Genomic DNA, 16,379 nt, shown 5'->3' with positions numbered 1-16,379 from the left:
ACCTTGATTCAGTGAGAAGTTCAATAAAGTGCTCAAACAATGAGAGATGAAGTTCATACGGTGCATTAAGCCATACCTGTAAATGGGAAGATCATGCTTAACAAAACCAAATCAATTATATTGTTAAAATATTGTTTGACCGTTTTAATTAAGAAATATATATATGCCCACCACCGATTTTCTGGCATCCTTAATTCCAGAGTCTTTCTAGATTAAAGGTAGATACAAACTGCTGGAGTAACTCAGTGGGACAGGCAGCATCTCTGGAGAAATGTATAAGATTATTAAGGGGTTGGACACGTTAGAGGCAGGAAACATGTTCCCAATGTTGGGGGAGTCCAGAACAAGGGGCCACAGTTTAAGAATAATGGGTAGGCCATTTAGAACTGAGATGAGGACAAACTTTTTCAGTCAGAGAGTTGTGAATCTGTGGAATTCTCTGCCTGAGAAGGCAGTGGAGGCCAATTCTCTGAATGAATTCAAGAGAGAGCTGGATAGAGCTCTTAAAGATAGCGGAGTCAGGGGGTATGGGGAGAAGGCAGGAACGGGGTACTGATTGAGAATGATCAGCCATGATCACATTGAATGGCGGTGCTGGCTCGAAGGACCGAATGGCCTCCTCCTGCACCTATTGTCTATTGTCTATTGAAAGAATGGATGACATTTCGGGTCCAGACCAACAGAGGTCACGGCCTCCGAGGTGTCCAATGTTACCGGAACTGTCCACCGAGGACCCAATCGGCCTTGGAAGTCACCTGTGCAAACAGATCTGCTGGCTCCAGCTGGGCTGGAGTTCCAGAGCCTGGAGTCCCAGAGCCCCAGCCTCAGGAGACAAATTCGACCCCCTGAGCAGCCGCAGACGTTGACGATGGTAACGGATCTGCCAGCTCCAGCAGGGTCGATATTCCAGAGCCCCGGCCGCAGGGGGCAAATTCAACCCACTGATCGGCCGCAGAAGTTGGCAATGGGAAACGGTATCCCGGCTTATGATGGGCTGGAGTTCCAGAGGCCCGGCTGCAGGGAGAAAATTCAACAGGCCGATCGGCGCGGAAGTCCCAATGAGCTAAAGATCACCCATTTCGGGAGGGACTTCAGCCAGGAATTTCAAGTCTGCTCTCGTAATTTGGTCTGGATTAAAGGAGGTGCTGGACCACCAGTTGCTGGAAAACCAGTGGTGGACCTGTATCACCAAAAAAAGAATGGGAAGAGAAAGCTGGAAGAGAAGCAGGGACAGGACAAAATGAGTCAGTCCAGTACTTTGTGTCTTTTCTTGGTCTGCCCAGACTTCTTTTCCAGCTTTTCCCGCCTCCACTTCCTCCTCCCCCCCCAACCGAATCAAGATGAAAAAGGATCCCAGCCCGAAACATCATCAATTCATGTTTTCCAAAGTTGTTGCCTGATTCTCTGTGTTACTCCAGTACTTTGTGTCTTTTATTGTGAACCAGCACCTGCATTTACTTGTGTCTCAATATATATCACCATTTGATAGCACTGAGTTCAGAACTTTACCACTAGAATTACCGCAGAATAGATTATAGTCCCAATTATACCTTGGCTACAAAATCACCCCAAATCTAGGGAACAAAGTTATTTCATTTAACAAGTAACTGCGCCAACTTTTGAAGATACCAGTATTCCAGAGTTGCAATATGCCAAATATCATTTTATTTTGTTACAGAATGCCTGATTGCCCCATTAGAATACTCAGGGAACAAGAGTAATTGGAATTCAGCATTGTGGGGCTCAGTCAACAGGTGTCATATAAATACATTTTTACTTTGCGGGGATGCAATTACTATTGCCTCCAGAGCAGAGGAAATGTTAAAGGGAGCCTAGCATTCCAGCAGATATTGTTGCGACAATGATTTAGAGAGCAAAATAAGTATTTACTCCATTCAAATTCGGAAACTTGTCCATTTCATTCAGGATGTATTTCCTCAACGGAATACAGGAGGTGGGTCAGATTGAAATCTATGTGGTGTATTTTCTGGTTTATTGTCGCAACATATTATAATCAAGCCTTACATCAAAGTCACAAAGCAAATCCTGAAATCCATTCGAATTGGGAATGATGCTGGTCTCATGGCCACTGTCAACAGTTCCCACCAATGAAAATGTGAGATGAAGAATATGACTATTCAAAAGTGTCCTCTTCTTTTTCAGCAGCATTGCCAAGAGCTAAAATAGGAAAATAAACATTTTAATGGGAATCAGTTCCTGTGAATATGTGTAGACATTCAGCATCTATTCTCTGCGTGCATATATTAAACATTCAGACGTACAAATCTATTGAATTGCATTCTACCCAAACTTCTGAATATTTTTCTGTTCAGTACCTTTACTCTTAACGTCACTGTACATCATACAGTGTACATCATAGAATCAAACAACATGGAAACAGGTCTTTGTCTCAACTGGTTCATGCTGACCAGGTTTTATAACTGAGCTAATCCCATTTGCCTGCACTTGGCCCATATCTCTTCAAATCTTTCCTATCCATGTACCAGTCAAAAGGTCTTTTAAATGTCACCAATGTATCTGCCCCTACAGCTTCCTCTGGTAACTTGCTCGATATATGCAACACCCTCTCCATGAAGAGATTGCTCCTTGGGTCTCTTTTAAATCTTTCTTCACTCATATTAAACCATATAGCTTCCAGTTCTCGACTCCTGGGAAAAAGACTGTGACTATGCACATTTTTTAAACCTCTCATGTTTTGTATACCTCCATAAGGTTACCTCTCATTGTTCCATGTTCCAAGAAAACAGCCTCTGCAGCCTCTCCTTAAACCTCAATCCTTTGAATTCTGGTAATATCCTGGTAAATATTTTCTGCTCCCGATCCAGCTTTATGACATCCTTCTGATAGCAGGACCAGAATTACACAGAATATACCAAATGTGGTCACCAATTTATTGCACAGCTATAGTATGATGTCCCAACTCTTGTACTCAGTACCCTTAGCAATGAAGGTAAGCATGTCTTCTTGACCACTCTGTCTACCTCAACACCTGTGTCATTCAATGCTTTATTAACCACTGGTACTTTTTGAATTCAAAACAAAATACAAATTGCCTCAAATTAATCAACAGATTTAGTCTACTTGGTTTAGATGTCCATTATGATAAAGTTCTTACCTGATATCCCTTAATCCTCTCCATCTCTTTGCTGGCCAATGCATTACTTTTTACCACGCAAACAAGAGCTTTCACAGCAGCATAGAGACCTTCGACATCCGATGCCATTGCAACCAAGCCTAAAATAGCAGCTGCTCCACCAATATATTGCAACGTAGTGGCAACGGGCTTAGGCACAGAAGTTCTCACACCTGACAAAATAAAATAGGTTATTTCAAGAATATTGACCACAATACAAAAAGATAACATTTTCTTCAAATCAAGAAGTAAAGAAAAGTTGCAGATACTAAAAATCAGAAACAAAAAGAGAAGAATATTGCAGCACCCAGATCAAACATTATTCACGAGGAGTGGAACAGGTTCAGGTCAAAGCCTTTATCAGAAATGGAGTGAGAAAGCGAGTATTTGAAGCATGCTTCCAAAAAGAAACCTTTATATAAATAGTTCTGCGATAATGTGGATGGTTGTGTACATATAAAACCTCGCGTGAAGGAAATTGTGCTTTAAAGTCAATTGTGTTAAAGGGGGAAAGAGGGTTAGGGGCTAAAGAGTTTCAGATTTGCATTAACAAGGTTATTTTTCCTGCAGGATTTTCAAAACGAAGTATTTTTTATTGGCAATAATACTAAAGGCTGTATGTTACATTGTTTAATAGAGTATGGTTGCACAAGTATCAATTGAATCAATTTATTGGCAATTTCAAGGGCACGTGCAGTTAAAGTAGCAGCTGTGTTCAAGGGACAACGATGCCTGTTCACTGCAGGGAAGTTGCATAGAAACTGGTATCTCTCCCCCCCCATACTGCTTAAATTGGAGACTGTTTTTTGTGTGTCAATTTCCAAAGTATCTTTTGAGTGATTCTCTAGTTCCCAATTGAAATCACATCATAACCAATTTGGCTTATGTATGCAAATAGTATTTCCTAATGTATCTCTCACATTATATATCCAATTAATATTTTCACTATATCTCAGTATATGTGACAATAATAAACCAATACCTACAGTTTACCAATTTGTGTTATGGAAATGTGTGTTATAGCTAAACTACCTGTACTGCTTTTTAATACTTTTGATTGCAATTAATTTTAAAAATACACCTGGCAACCGATAAAAGCCAAAATGCATGGCTATGACTGATATGAAATGTAATAATATTTTAATGTACACAAATATCTTTTACGGGAGAGTGAATGTGTAGGATGACAAACACTAAAATTTGGGATAGATTAAGTTGAAAAAAGCACAATTTTATGTTATCATTAATACTTTTCCATGAAAAGGTCTTCCCAATATTGACTGGTGGAATGGCACCTCACTTTAAAGAGATCTATTTTTAATACCTGGACCATACTTTTAAAAAACAGCTCCCACTCCCACTAAGGAATCTCAATAAAGTAAGTAAGAGTTGGGAAAATGCTACATAAGGGTTGGAAGTGCAAGTTTTTCTTCCATATATTTACATGTTGTGTTAGTTGTTGGCAAAGTCAATATATTATCCCCTAACTGCTTTTAAGGTAGTGGTGATCCTTTTCATGAACTCAACAGTCCCACAACACGATTGGCAAAGGAGTTTCAGGATTTTGACATTGATGAAGGAGTGGTGATTTACTGTCATGGATAATGCACTGCCTGCATTCCATGCCTTTGCCTTTGTCGATGAGAAAGTTAATGGGTTTAGAAACTGGCCGTTGAAGTTGATATCCTGCAGATAAGTGGTTAATCAGGGTAAGATTTCAGGCAAAGTAAATGCCCTGCAGGGCAAGGGGGAACTGCTTATGTTTTCTGGATCTGGTGAAAAGACACTTTTCTTATGGTGAGGTCAGCATCAGGTACCAGTTGAAATACAGCCTAGGTTTAAATTAACTTTTAAATGTTAACAACACTTTTTCTTATGTGAGCCATGTGCAAATTGACACAGAGGAAATCAGGTTAGAGAACTTAAAAATGTGGCTAACAGTGTGGTCCAGGGAATGGGTTCAATTCACGAGGCAGTGGCACAAATACTGGGGAAAGAGGAAGCTGCCTCATTGTTGACAGGTTTCACTTGAATTGAACTAAGAGCAGTACCTTAATGAGTCAGGGGAAAGTAGTGGAAGCAGAGTGAGTGAGCAGGGAATACATAATTTCTACAACAGTTCCCAAATGTTTCCCAAAAGTAATTCCACTATTTATGAAAGGATGGCAACAAAAAAGAGGATACTATAGACCAGTCAGCTTGAAATCAGTACTGAGGAAATGCTGAAATCTATTGAGGAAGTGGCAAAAAAAGGTACTTTGAAAATAATAGTAAGGAAGAGTTTGAAAGATGAAGGTATTAGTTTTTCAGGTATTAGTTGGACAAACTTGATTGTTTTCTCTAGAATATCAGAGACTAAGGAGCAACTGATAGAAGAATGTAAAATTATGAATGGTATAGATAGGAAGACAATCAGAAGTTTTCACCCAGGGTAGAAATGGCAAAGATGAAAAGACATAGCTTTATGGTCAGAGAGAGAGAAAGAGTAAAGGTAATGTGTGGGAAAGTTTTTTTTTAAAACACAGAAAGTGGTGGGTGCCTGGAATGCACTGCCAGGGATGGTGGTGTAAGCAGATACAATAGTGTCATTTAAGAGGTGTTTAGACTGGCACGTGGATATGTAGGGGATGGAGCGATGTGGATCACATGCAGACAGAGGACATTAGTTTACCACATTATCATGTTTAGCATAGACATTGTGGGCTAAAGTACCTGTTGCTACGCTGCACTATGCTCTATAAGACTGGACAAAGTCAGTATGGATTATGAAGGTAAATCATTTTGATGACCTTGGTCTAAGGATTTTAATTCCATGCCTCATTTATGACAAGGATGGATGTTAAAACGATGGGTACTTGAAACAAGTAAAAATTCCCAACTGAGTGTAAGTTAATCATTATATTTTTGAGAAATAATATTTCTTAATAAACTAAACTTGTCACCATGAGTCAACCTGGGATTTAAAACTCTAGCACTGAGTTAACAACCAAGCAGAGCACTGCAAATCCTTGTGATTGTCACCATACCTAGGTATCCTATCAGAGCTGCTCCAATAGTTCTTGCTGGTCCATTTAAGTGGCCTGCAGCATTATGCAGCAGTTTTACTGGTGTAGCATTTTCATGAGAGGAAATGGCCATCTACAAAACACCAAAAAAAAGTTAGTAATTTAGTAGTTCCAAATGTAGCCATCTGTATTACAACCAAAAATATCAGCATGTCTAATTGCTGCAGAAAATATATACAAGCAATTTTTGCTCAACTTATTTCGTGTGCAGGTCAATTTTACTGCCTTCCTGACAGAAGGTAATTTGCAAGCAGGGTGAAAGTAAACAATGTTCCCATATTGCATCAGCCTCCCATACTTCCACAGCCTCCAACCTTAATCATTCCCCAGCCCTGCACTGCCTGCTTCTATCTCCTTCACAAAATCCACAAACAGGACTGTCCTGGCAGACCCATTGTTTTTGCCTGCTCCTGCTCCACAGAACTCATCTCCAAATATCTTGATTCCATCCCATCCCCTCTTGACCCATTCTTTCTAACCTACATCTGAGACATTTCACACCCTTCAACTCTTCAATAGCTTCAATTTCTAGGCCATCATTGCCTCATCTATACCATGGACATTCAGTCCCTTTACACATGCATCCCCACCAGAAAGGGCTCAAGGCCTTCTGACCCAATCAGCATCACTCTACTAACACTCTCCTCCACCTGGCAGAACTTGTCCTCACCTTCAACTTTACTTGTGACCCCTCCCACTTTCTTCAAGTCAAAGGTGTAGCCATCGGCACTCGCATGGGCCCTAGCTATGCCTGTCTTTTTGGTTAGTTGGAAGGGCTCAAGGCCTTCTGGTTTTTGAACAGAGATCCAATCAGTTTCACTCTAATAACAGTCTCCTCTGCTTGGTGGAACTTGTCTCCACCCTCAACCTGTCCTGCACCCCTTCCCCATTTTTCCAGTTTTTCTCGGCCCCCTCCCACCACAATCAGTTTGAAGATGGGTTCCGACCAGAAATTTTAACTATCCATGTATTCTGGAGATGTTGCCTGACCCACTGAGTTACTCCAGCACTGTCTTTTTTTGTAAATGAGCATCTGCAGTTCTTCATTTCTAATTATCCCATATCGTCTGCACATTGTTCCACAGCAAAAAAAACCTCTCCATTCTTCAAACAATTCAGTGAACACAGTAAAGCCATGATTTTAACTTTCAATGCCAAACAATAGTAAAAAAGATCATGTCAAACTTTGCCTAAATCAATCAGACACCATGCACCAAAAAAATGGATGACCAGCAACTTGATTTTGAACAGGGAGCAACGTGAAAGGGTTGGAAGGGCATCCTGATAGAATAAAGCCAGAAATGGAGATCCTCATGGTTTCATCACAAGGCTGAGAGAATCTAATAAGCCTCTAAGTGAAAATTGCAGTTTGTTTCTAGCGAATTCAAAATAGATGCAAGTGTGCCAAAATAACAAATTCTAATTCATGCTAAATGACCACCAGCTGAGGGAAACATCATATCCCATCAACACAGATCTACACAAAAAAGATCTGCAGCCTCCTGATCTTAGAATAAATATATGACACAAATGTCTATCTTTTCATTCCAAGTCTATCTATCTATCTATACATTACACAAATGCTTGGATGCAGCTTCACAAATTTGTTTGACAAATGTGCAATTAGTTCTGAAGCCCATTCATAGTAGAAGATCTAGAAATGTAAGTATGTGGTCTCACATCAGGCAATATTCTAGAATCAGATGCCCCAAGTCTTTCCTCATTGTGTATAAAATGCAAGTTGTTCCATGACTTGGAAACACCCTCTTTGGGCTTCTTGTTTCGTGCCAGCTTTCTGATACTCCAGACCAATGCCAGACATTAATAATGAAAAGGATAATTCTTGTGCAATTGGCACGTGCATCATGTTCATCTCTAACCACATATATGAAGGCCCATGGCCTGATTTCAAATGCATCCACATCAAGGATCCCAAGCAATCGGGTGATTTACATTAGAGTTGCTCCTCTCTGTAAGTGTTTGCTTGCTGTTGCCATAATTCTAACATCAAAAATTATCCTGAACAGTATCTGAAAAAAGCTCACTTGTTGCATATCCAAAAATTCTGAAAAAAATGAAAGGTAACTAACTGGAAGTACTATACCAAGTTGTGCCCTTACGATTCTTGCTATAAAAGTCTGAAAATTAAAAACAAATTCTTAACAAATCTTTCGAGCTATGTATAAAAGATTGAATTTTAGATTAAAACTAGCATCCACCAGGATTTACAACTGGAGAATCATCAGCATGCTGTGCAAAGCAGAATGATCCTATATATACATGCCTGTGGATTGCAAAATAGTTAAACAGAAGGTGCCAAGTCTCACATCTCATTCAACCATTGAACTGTATCCAGAATAGATCCCAAGTGTGTTGACCTGAGTGGCCAGTTTACAACTTGTGTGACCCAATCCAACTTAGATTAAGGGGCTAAAACCAGGTAGAGGATTTACATTTTTTAAAAATTTAATTCAATATTTTATTCAATAGACCAACTAGGCAAAGATAAGAGTTAGCTGCCATTTGCACATTATGGGATAACTATGGCAGAAAGACCTGGTATCAATCTGTCTTTCGGAACCTCAAAATTAATTGCAGCTGAGGAAATGGTGCTAGGTACAAGCAGCAGACTGGATCTATTATAGGAAGTGGGAGTGGCGCCTAACGGCTGCGGGCTCGCTGGCAGTCTGTTGTCTTTTTTCCCTTTTGGTTGTGTTGGTGTTGGGGTGGTTTTTTGTTTTTGTTTTTGGCTGTGTATGTGTGGGGGGTGTGGGGATGTGGGGTGGAAACCTTTCTTTTTTTTAGGCCGGGGTGAGGCTCGGCCGCGGGGCCATCCAACGCCCGGCGTGGCTCGGCCACGGGACTTAACATCGCCCGGGCGGCTCGACCGCGGGGCCTTCCATCGCCCGGCGTGGCTCGGCCGCGGGACTTAACATCGCCCGGGGTGGCTCGACCGCGGGGCCTTCCATCGCCTGGCGCGGCTCGGCCGCGGGACTTAACATCGCCCGGGGCGGCTCGGCTGCGGGACTTAACAGCGCCCGGGGCGGCTCGACCGCGGGGCCTTCCATCGCCCGGCGCGGCTGAGCCGCGGGACTTAATATCGCTGGTGCGGCTCGACCGCGGGGCCTTCCATCGCCCGGTGCGGCTCAGCCGCGGGGCCCTCAATCGCCCGGTACGGCCGCGGGACGTTTCAGCGCTCGGTGCGGCTCGGCCATGGGGACTTCCATCCCCTTGCGGGGGCTGTGCGGGTCGGTCGCCTCGGTAGGGGTCGAGCTGTCTGTCCGTGGGCATGGGGGTAGAGAGGGGAAGTTTTGTTGCCTTCCATCACAATGAGGGGGTGTTTGGAGTCACTGTGATGGATGTTTGTGTTGGGGTCGTGTGTCTTGTGTTCTTTTTTTCCCCTTTTTTTTGTGTTCTGTGACTGCTGGAAAATGTAATTTCGTTCGGTATCTCAGTATCGAATGACAATAAAAGAATACAATACAATACAATTATGATCCACCCCCATTGGTTTAGTTTGTGCAATGCTTTTGAAGGAAAGCCTTGGAATGATTACTGACCTGTTTGGCTATTGTCTTGCTGTCCACTTTGTTGTAATTTTTTCTAATTCTGGCAACTGTAAGTGTAGAGACAGACAGTGCATAAAGTGCAAATGATACTTTCTCTTCAGGAATCAAGCTGATGGGAGATGGAATTGTCATTTCTGGTTTTGAATCTTTACCTTTATAAAAAGGAAAAAAAAGCAAATTAATAATTCAGAAAAAAATAACTGCATGTTATATTTAAAGAAAGCAGCAATGGCAAACACGGAGCCATCAGGCATTTCTCTACAAAATATATCAGTATATGCCACTTTTCAGCACACCTGTTCAATGTCACAATGTTTGCTGTCTTTCAACGCTTACCTTGGTGGGAAAAACTATATTCAAAAACTTGGAGCAAACAAACATTTTCCATAACCGATCTCTGTGCATCTTTCATCTGACCTCTTCTTAACCCCTTCCTTTAAACTGTGGGTCTTGCTGTAGCAACATGCAGCAGCAGTTCACAAGGAAATGGGCCAACTGATGTTTCTTCATTTAACCAAAGACTTTTAAACTTCTAGTATTCATAAATCTTTACTTCCAAAACGATTAGCAACAAGCAATGTGTAGTGGATTATGTGATCTAATTTACCAAGCTTTGGTTAGCTCAGGGATGATGGCAAATGTAAAACAAAGCCTCCAGGTTAGTGATGCTAATTAATTCACCCATGAATAGAAATCAAAATGCATCTTTCTAATTCATGGACTACAGCTGCAAACATATGCTGAGCCACTAGTAAATGCAATCCAGGCGCATTTGAATTCTGCTGGTGCTTGTGCTATTCAACACTGCCCATATTTGAAATCTACCAGAAAAAAAAATTCCATGACTTCCTTAAGTTTGAGATATTAGGAAGAAATAGCAAACATTGGCAGTGTTTAAGTGGGAGAATAAAAGTAAAGGGACATAGCCATTGAGCTAAGCAGTGAATTAGTAGAGTGATGTGAGGTGGAAAACAGCAGTGTTTAACAGCAAAAGTGCATAAATTAAGAGTCAATTCAAGTGAAATTGCAGAAATCTAAATTCTGTATCTGAATGCATTTGTACAAATGGGTGTGACGTAAAAATAAGAAAGACATGGTTGCATGCTGACTACAGTTGAAGATATTTCAAAACATTTTGTATTTAAAGATGTCAAACTATAAAACGGAGTGAGCGAATAAGACTTGACAAAAGGTTAATATATGAAGCATAATTTCTCCAGAACAGGGGTAAAATCACTTCTTCCTGGGAGCTGCTGCTTGAGATCAGGGATTACTTGCTCTACGTCAGGTCTATGACATGTGAGATAGTCAATGAGGCCAATGTAATGAGGGATGTAATCCTGAGGCTCTATAAAGGCGCTGGTCAGGCCCCATTTGGAGTATTGTGAGCAATTTTGGGCACCATATTTGAGGAAGGATGTGCGAGCGGTGGAGAGGGTCCAGAGGAGGTTTACAAGAATGATCCCAGGAATGAGTGGGTTAACTTATGATGAGCATTTGACGGCATTAGGCCTGTACTCGTAGGAGTTTAGAAGAGGGGGGGAACCTCATTGAAATGTACCGAATAGTGAAAGGCTTGAATAGAGTGGATGTGGAGAGGATGTTTCGACTAGTGGGAGAGTCTAGGACTAGAGGTCATAGCCTCAGAATTAAAGGATGTTCCTTTAGGAAAATGAGAAGGAATTTATTTTGTCAGAGGGTGGTGAATCTGTGGAATTCTTTGCCACAGAAGGCTGTGGAGGCCAAGTCAATAGATATTTTTAAAGCAGATTAATATAGGTGTCAGGAGTTCTGGGGAGAAGGCAGGAGAATGGGATTAGGATGGAGAGATAGATCAGCCATGATTGAATGGCATAGACTTGATGGGCCAAATGGCCTAATTATGCTCCTATCACTTATGACCTTATGTAGTCGCAGGAAAGGCAAGGAGCCAGAGATTCCCATGAGACACTGATTGGTACATTTATTTCAAGGTGTTTTTGAGAACATGCTTAAAGCACTTCCTGTTCTGTAATCTTTTCCAATGGAGAGATTACCATCCAAGTTGAGAGCCCATTTGAAAGATTAGTACTGGGCAGGCAAACAACATTGCCTGCACTTTGGATCTTACTGAATGTGATTAGAGTGTCGAGGCGAGGGATGTTGGGCTGGGAATGGACAATAATATCGATTCATTTATTCTGCCAGTGGATTTGGGGGATTTTGTGCAGGCAGCCAAATTTAAGAAGAATTCTCTCATCCTTGAGCTGGCAACATCATATCTATTGTGCTTCTTGATAAGCAGAATCCACTCTGCAGAATAGCTCCTTAACCACCAGGGAAAGACGGATGAAGAGAAGAAGCCTTGCGATGACTCTCCCTTTGGCAGATTGCAGGAAGACCCTCTGTAGTTACCACAATCAGCTGTATCTCCTTTCCCGAAGATGGTTATGATCACATGTCTCTGTCACACTGTGTTCCTAGGTATGGGAGACAAGGATATGAATGTGTATCTGAAGATCCTCCCCAGCAATCTCCAGAATTTTAACAAGGAAATTGTCTATTCTAGAATCTTTGTTGTCTTCAGCTGCCACAACTGTCTTTTCAATTTCCTGTCTTTCATTGGAGATGGCAAGACTGCACTTGAGTGTATGCTATGGGCTAGAATCAAGGAAATATACATTGAGGACAGAACATCTTTTGGGAGGTTCTTTGGTGTCCATAAGGTCATATGGAAAAAGAATTAGGCCATTCCCATCAAGTCTACTCTGCCATTCAATCATGGCTGATCTTTGTCTCCCTCCTAACCCCATTCTCCTGCCTTCTCCCCATAACCTCTGACACCTGTACTAATCAAGAATCTATCTATCATTCCCCCCTAGCCTCTTATCTTTGAAAAGTCCTCTGTGCTTGGCTGTCATTAAGTGGGCCCAATAGAGTTTAGACCACAGTCATGAGAGTGCGACGAAATCCACTCATGTTGAGATTATTACTGAATTGATGTGCTGTTTCCACCCAACAGGAACACAAACAAAGAAAAAATCTATAAATAGCCATCCATTGTTGGTACAAAATGTGATATTCATCATAAAGAGCATAACAACATGACAGTTAGAAAATAATGATAGGCAGAATCAATATTGTTTTATGAAGAGGATTTCATATTTATCAAACTGATAAGAATTATTTTTGAGGACAAATGAGTACGACATTGAGATATTTTAATCAACTGACAAGATCAACAAAAAGTTTACTTTATAGGGGCTCAAGAGGTTTGGTATATTAGTATGGACATAGAATAAAAAAACAGTAAGAATATATGGAGGAAAGACGCAAAATGCTGTGGTAATTCAGCGGGTCAGGCAGTATCCATGGAGAATATGGATTGGTGATGTTTCGGGTCGAACTCTTCTTCATACTGATTGCAGGAGTACAGCATCCGCAGTTCCTTGTTTACACATTTTGACTGCTCTTCTGTAAAATCTCCTCGAGGTCTGCCTATTTTGACGAAGTTCTCTTCTTCTCTGACGAGAGTTCTGTGAGACCCTCTCTGACTGTTTCCCCTCTGTAGTTCCTGCTGCTCGCCTGCTCTACAGGTCCCTGCAATCATTCAGATGAATAAAAATGTCACATATCCATGTTCTCCAGGAATGCTGCCTGACCCGCCGAGTTTCTCCGGCACTTTGCATCATTCCTTAGGAAACCAGCTTCTGCAGTTCCTTGTTTCTACAAGAAAATATGGGTCATTTTCAGATTAGGTGAGTATTAGATTAAGTGGAGAACCATGGGGATTAGAAATCTTTTTTAAAAGGAAATGCTCAGCAAGCGAGCCAACATCGGTGGAAAAACAAACACTTCATATTTCAGGCCAATAACACTTTAACAGAACTGGGAAAAGTTAGAAATGAAATAAATTGATCAAAGAAGCCTTGTAGATCAAATGAATGATTCCTGTTGTTATGTTGTTAATTCTGCCAATTTTCCTAATCCAAGGATACTTACGTAATGAACATAGTTTACAGATTTAAACTTAGAATTTATTTTTATGTTCTCCATTTACTACTTGATCTTGCAGAAATGGAAAGAAGAGTTCTAATCCATTATTCTTTATAAAATTGCTGAAAATTGTTGAAGTCACAATCTGCGACTGAAAAAGGTAACACCAAAGACAAGTGTTGGAACATCGTGCTTAAAACAACGTGCCAAAAACAAAAAATAAGTGAGAAGGATTTTTCAACAGATACATAAAAAGCTGGGGTAAATCTGTTATGTCGTAACACCAACACCAATTTTAATTCTAATTAACAACCTCTTTCATATCTGCTGAAAATCCTATTTAGTTTGATTTTGAACTTCACAATTTGATGTTGAGAATGTTACTTACATGGAACACACACAGCCTGGAAGCTACCAATATAATTTGGCCCCAATTCATAAATGATACTGACGCTGGTAGCAGGTAAAACTTCCTCCAAGAAATGGGTGGGTCCAAGACGCCATATTAAAGATGAGATCTGACGCTGAGCTGGAGGTGTGCCAATGTAGCCATACACCGTACTAACAACTGGCAGATTTGTAGATCCTGATCCACCCGGTGAGCTGTGGATATAGTGAAGCTACAAACATACAAAATAAAATGGTCAATGCCAATAATCATCAGTTCTGCAAAAATCTTGTAACACTTGACTACATTTTTTTATTTTTTGTCATAATGAAGGCAGCTCCAAGTACATATGGAAAGGCAGAATCATAGATTAGCATTCAATCCTTACAACACACATTTCAAAAAATTATTTCCTCAGTTTAGATAATCTCTTCAACAGAATTGTTCCTTGTGTGGTATAGTGAAAAGCAACACTAAAAATCCTGATGCTAATTCAATGTAGTATAACTTATCCATCAATCTCACGGAGCAAGGATGTTACCAGAAGACAAAGGATACGAAGATACTAATTTCTCCAAACTATCTTTTTTTTTAAACCGAAAACTGATGCTAGTATTCATATCCTTCAGTTTTTAAATTAAAATGATGATCAGCATCTTTTCCACAATTAAATTAATAACATTGATCACAATTAATCCCATTTACACCTTAAATGCTAACAATTGCTACTGGCTTCAGGTTCTTTGGTGAAAGGCAACAGTCTAAGAATTTTATCAATCTTTTAAACAATAGAAGACTGGCACCGTAAAGTATCAAAGAAAGAAAACTGCAATTAAATATGTAATGGATTGACCTCATTCAGATTGTGAAATTAAATGAAATTTATGAATAGTTTATTCCATGTTAACATGCATTAGGCCTTATAAAACTGAACACAATCTAAATGGAATAAATATTATACCACATTGGACAAGTTTGAGGATTTTTCTGGGAATCTCACAAAGCTGCAGTTGAACCTAATGTTAAAGGGGAAGACAGCTCGAATGAGATGCAGCATCAAGGAAACCTCTCATAGTTTCCATGGATATTTTATCTTTTTTCAAATCATCTTTCTTGAAGGATCCCAAAAAGCTTGAATTGAACAATACAATACAATACAATACATCTTTATTGTCATTGTACCCAGGGGTACAACGAGATTGGGAATGCGCCTCCCATACGATGCAATAATTTAGGTAATTTAGACAGCAGCAACCCAATGAAACGAAACAGTTGTAACAGTTTTGGACAGGGTAAAGTGCAAGTTGATCTATGCGTTGTGGCCATCCGGCTCAGCAGGACCGGTTCATAGCAGCTATGGCCCTGGGGATGAAGCTGTTCCTGAGTCTGGAGGTGCGGGCATAGAAGGCCTTGTATCGTCTGCCCGATGGAAGGAGTTCGAACAGACTGTTGCAGGGGTGTGAAGAGTCTTTGTGGATGCTGGTGGCTTTTCTGAGGCATCGTGTGTTGTAGATGCCCTCCAAGTCTGGTAGCTGTGTTCCGATGGCCCTCTGAGCTCTATGGACTACCCGCTGTAGAGCTTTCCTTTCTGCCTCCGTGCAGCTGAGGTACCACACAGGGATGCCATGCGTTAGGATGCTCTCTATGGTGCAGCGGTAGAAGGTCGTCAGCAGCTGTTGGGGTAGACCAGACTTTTTCAGTGTTCTTAAGTAGAACAGTCTTTGTTGTGCCTTCTTGACCAGCGCAGCAGTGTTATTGGACCATGTTAGGTCCTCCGAAATGTGAGTGCCCAGAAACTTGAAGCTGGACACTCTCTCCACACTGTCCCCGTTGATAGACATCAGGGCATATTCCCCGTTATGTGACCTACGGAAGTTGATGATCAGCTCCTTGGTCTTGGTGGTATTTAGGGACAGGTTGTTATCCGAGCACCAGTCCGCCAGGTTCTGCACCTCCGCTCTATAGTTTGTTTCATCCCCGTTGGTGATCAGCCCGATCACCGTTGTGTCATCTGCAAACTTGACAATGGTGTTGGTGTCGAATGCAGGAACACAGTCGTATGTGAAGAGGGAGTAGAGCATGGGGCTCAGAACACAGCCCTGTGGTGTGCCGGTACTCAGGGTGATAGTGGAGGACAGGTGCGGGCCCATTCTCACTGCCTGCGGTCGTTCCAGCAGGAAGTCCAGGATCCAGTCACATAATGACGAGCTGAGGCCTAGCTGGTGGAG

At 41.2% G+C, this 16,379-nt stretch overlaps 1 protein-coding gene across 3 annotated transcripts in view; it reads right to left on the bottom strand.

The window, feature by feature from the left end:
• wdfy3 (WD repeat and FYVE domain containing 3) overlaps positions 1-16,379 on the bottom strand; it is a 271,504-nt gene that overhangs the window by 122,346 nt on the left and 132,779 nt on the right. For all 3 annotated transcript variants that reach the window (XM_078402045.1, XM_078402054.1, XM_078402063.1), the window contains 6 exons: positions 14,152-14,383; positions 9,780-9,940; positions 6,181-6,292; positions 3,137-3,327; positions 2,026-2,178; positions 3-76 (listed from right to left, as the gene is read on the bottom strand). In XM_078402045.1, coding sequence (XP_078258171.1) covers positions 3-76; positions 2,026-2,178; positions 3,137-3,327; positions 6,181-6,292; positions 9,780-9,940; positions 14,152-14,383 — 923 coding nt within the window. The remainder of the gene's footprint in view (positions 1-2; positions 77-2,025; positions 2,179-3,136; positions 3,328-6,180; positions 6,293-9,779; positions 9,941-14,151; positions 14,384-16,379) is intronic.

This window comes from Rhinoraja longicauda, chromosome 1 (assembly GCF_053455715.1).
Source record: "Rhinoraja longicauda isolate Sanriku21f chromosome 1, sRhiLon1.1, whole genome shotgun sequence".
In the NCBI taxonomy this organism is placed as follows: domain Eukaryota; kingdom Metazoa; phylum Chordata; class Chondrichthyes; order Rajiformes; family Arhynchobatidae; genus Rhinoraja; species Rhinoraja longicauda.
The sequence above is the reverse complement of the archived record's forward strand: the minus strand, read 5'-3'. Positions and strand labels throughout refer to the sequence as shown.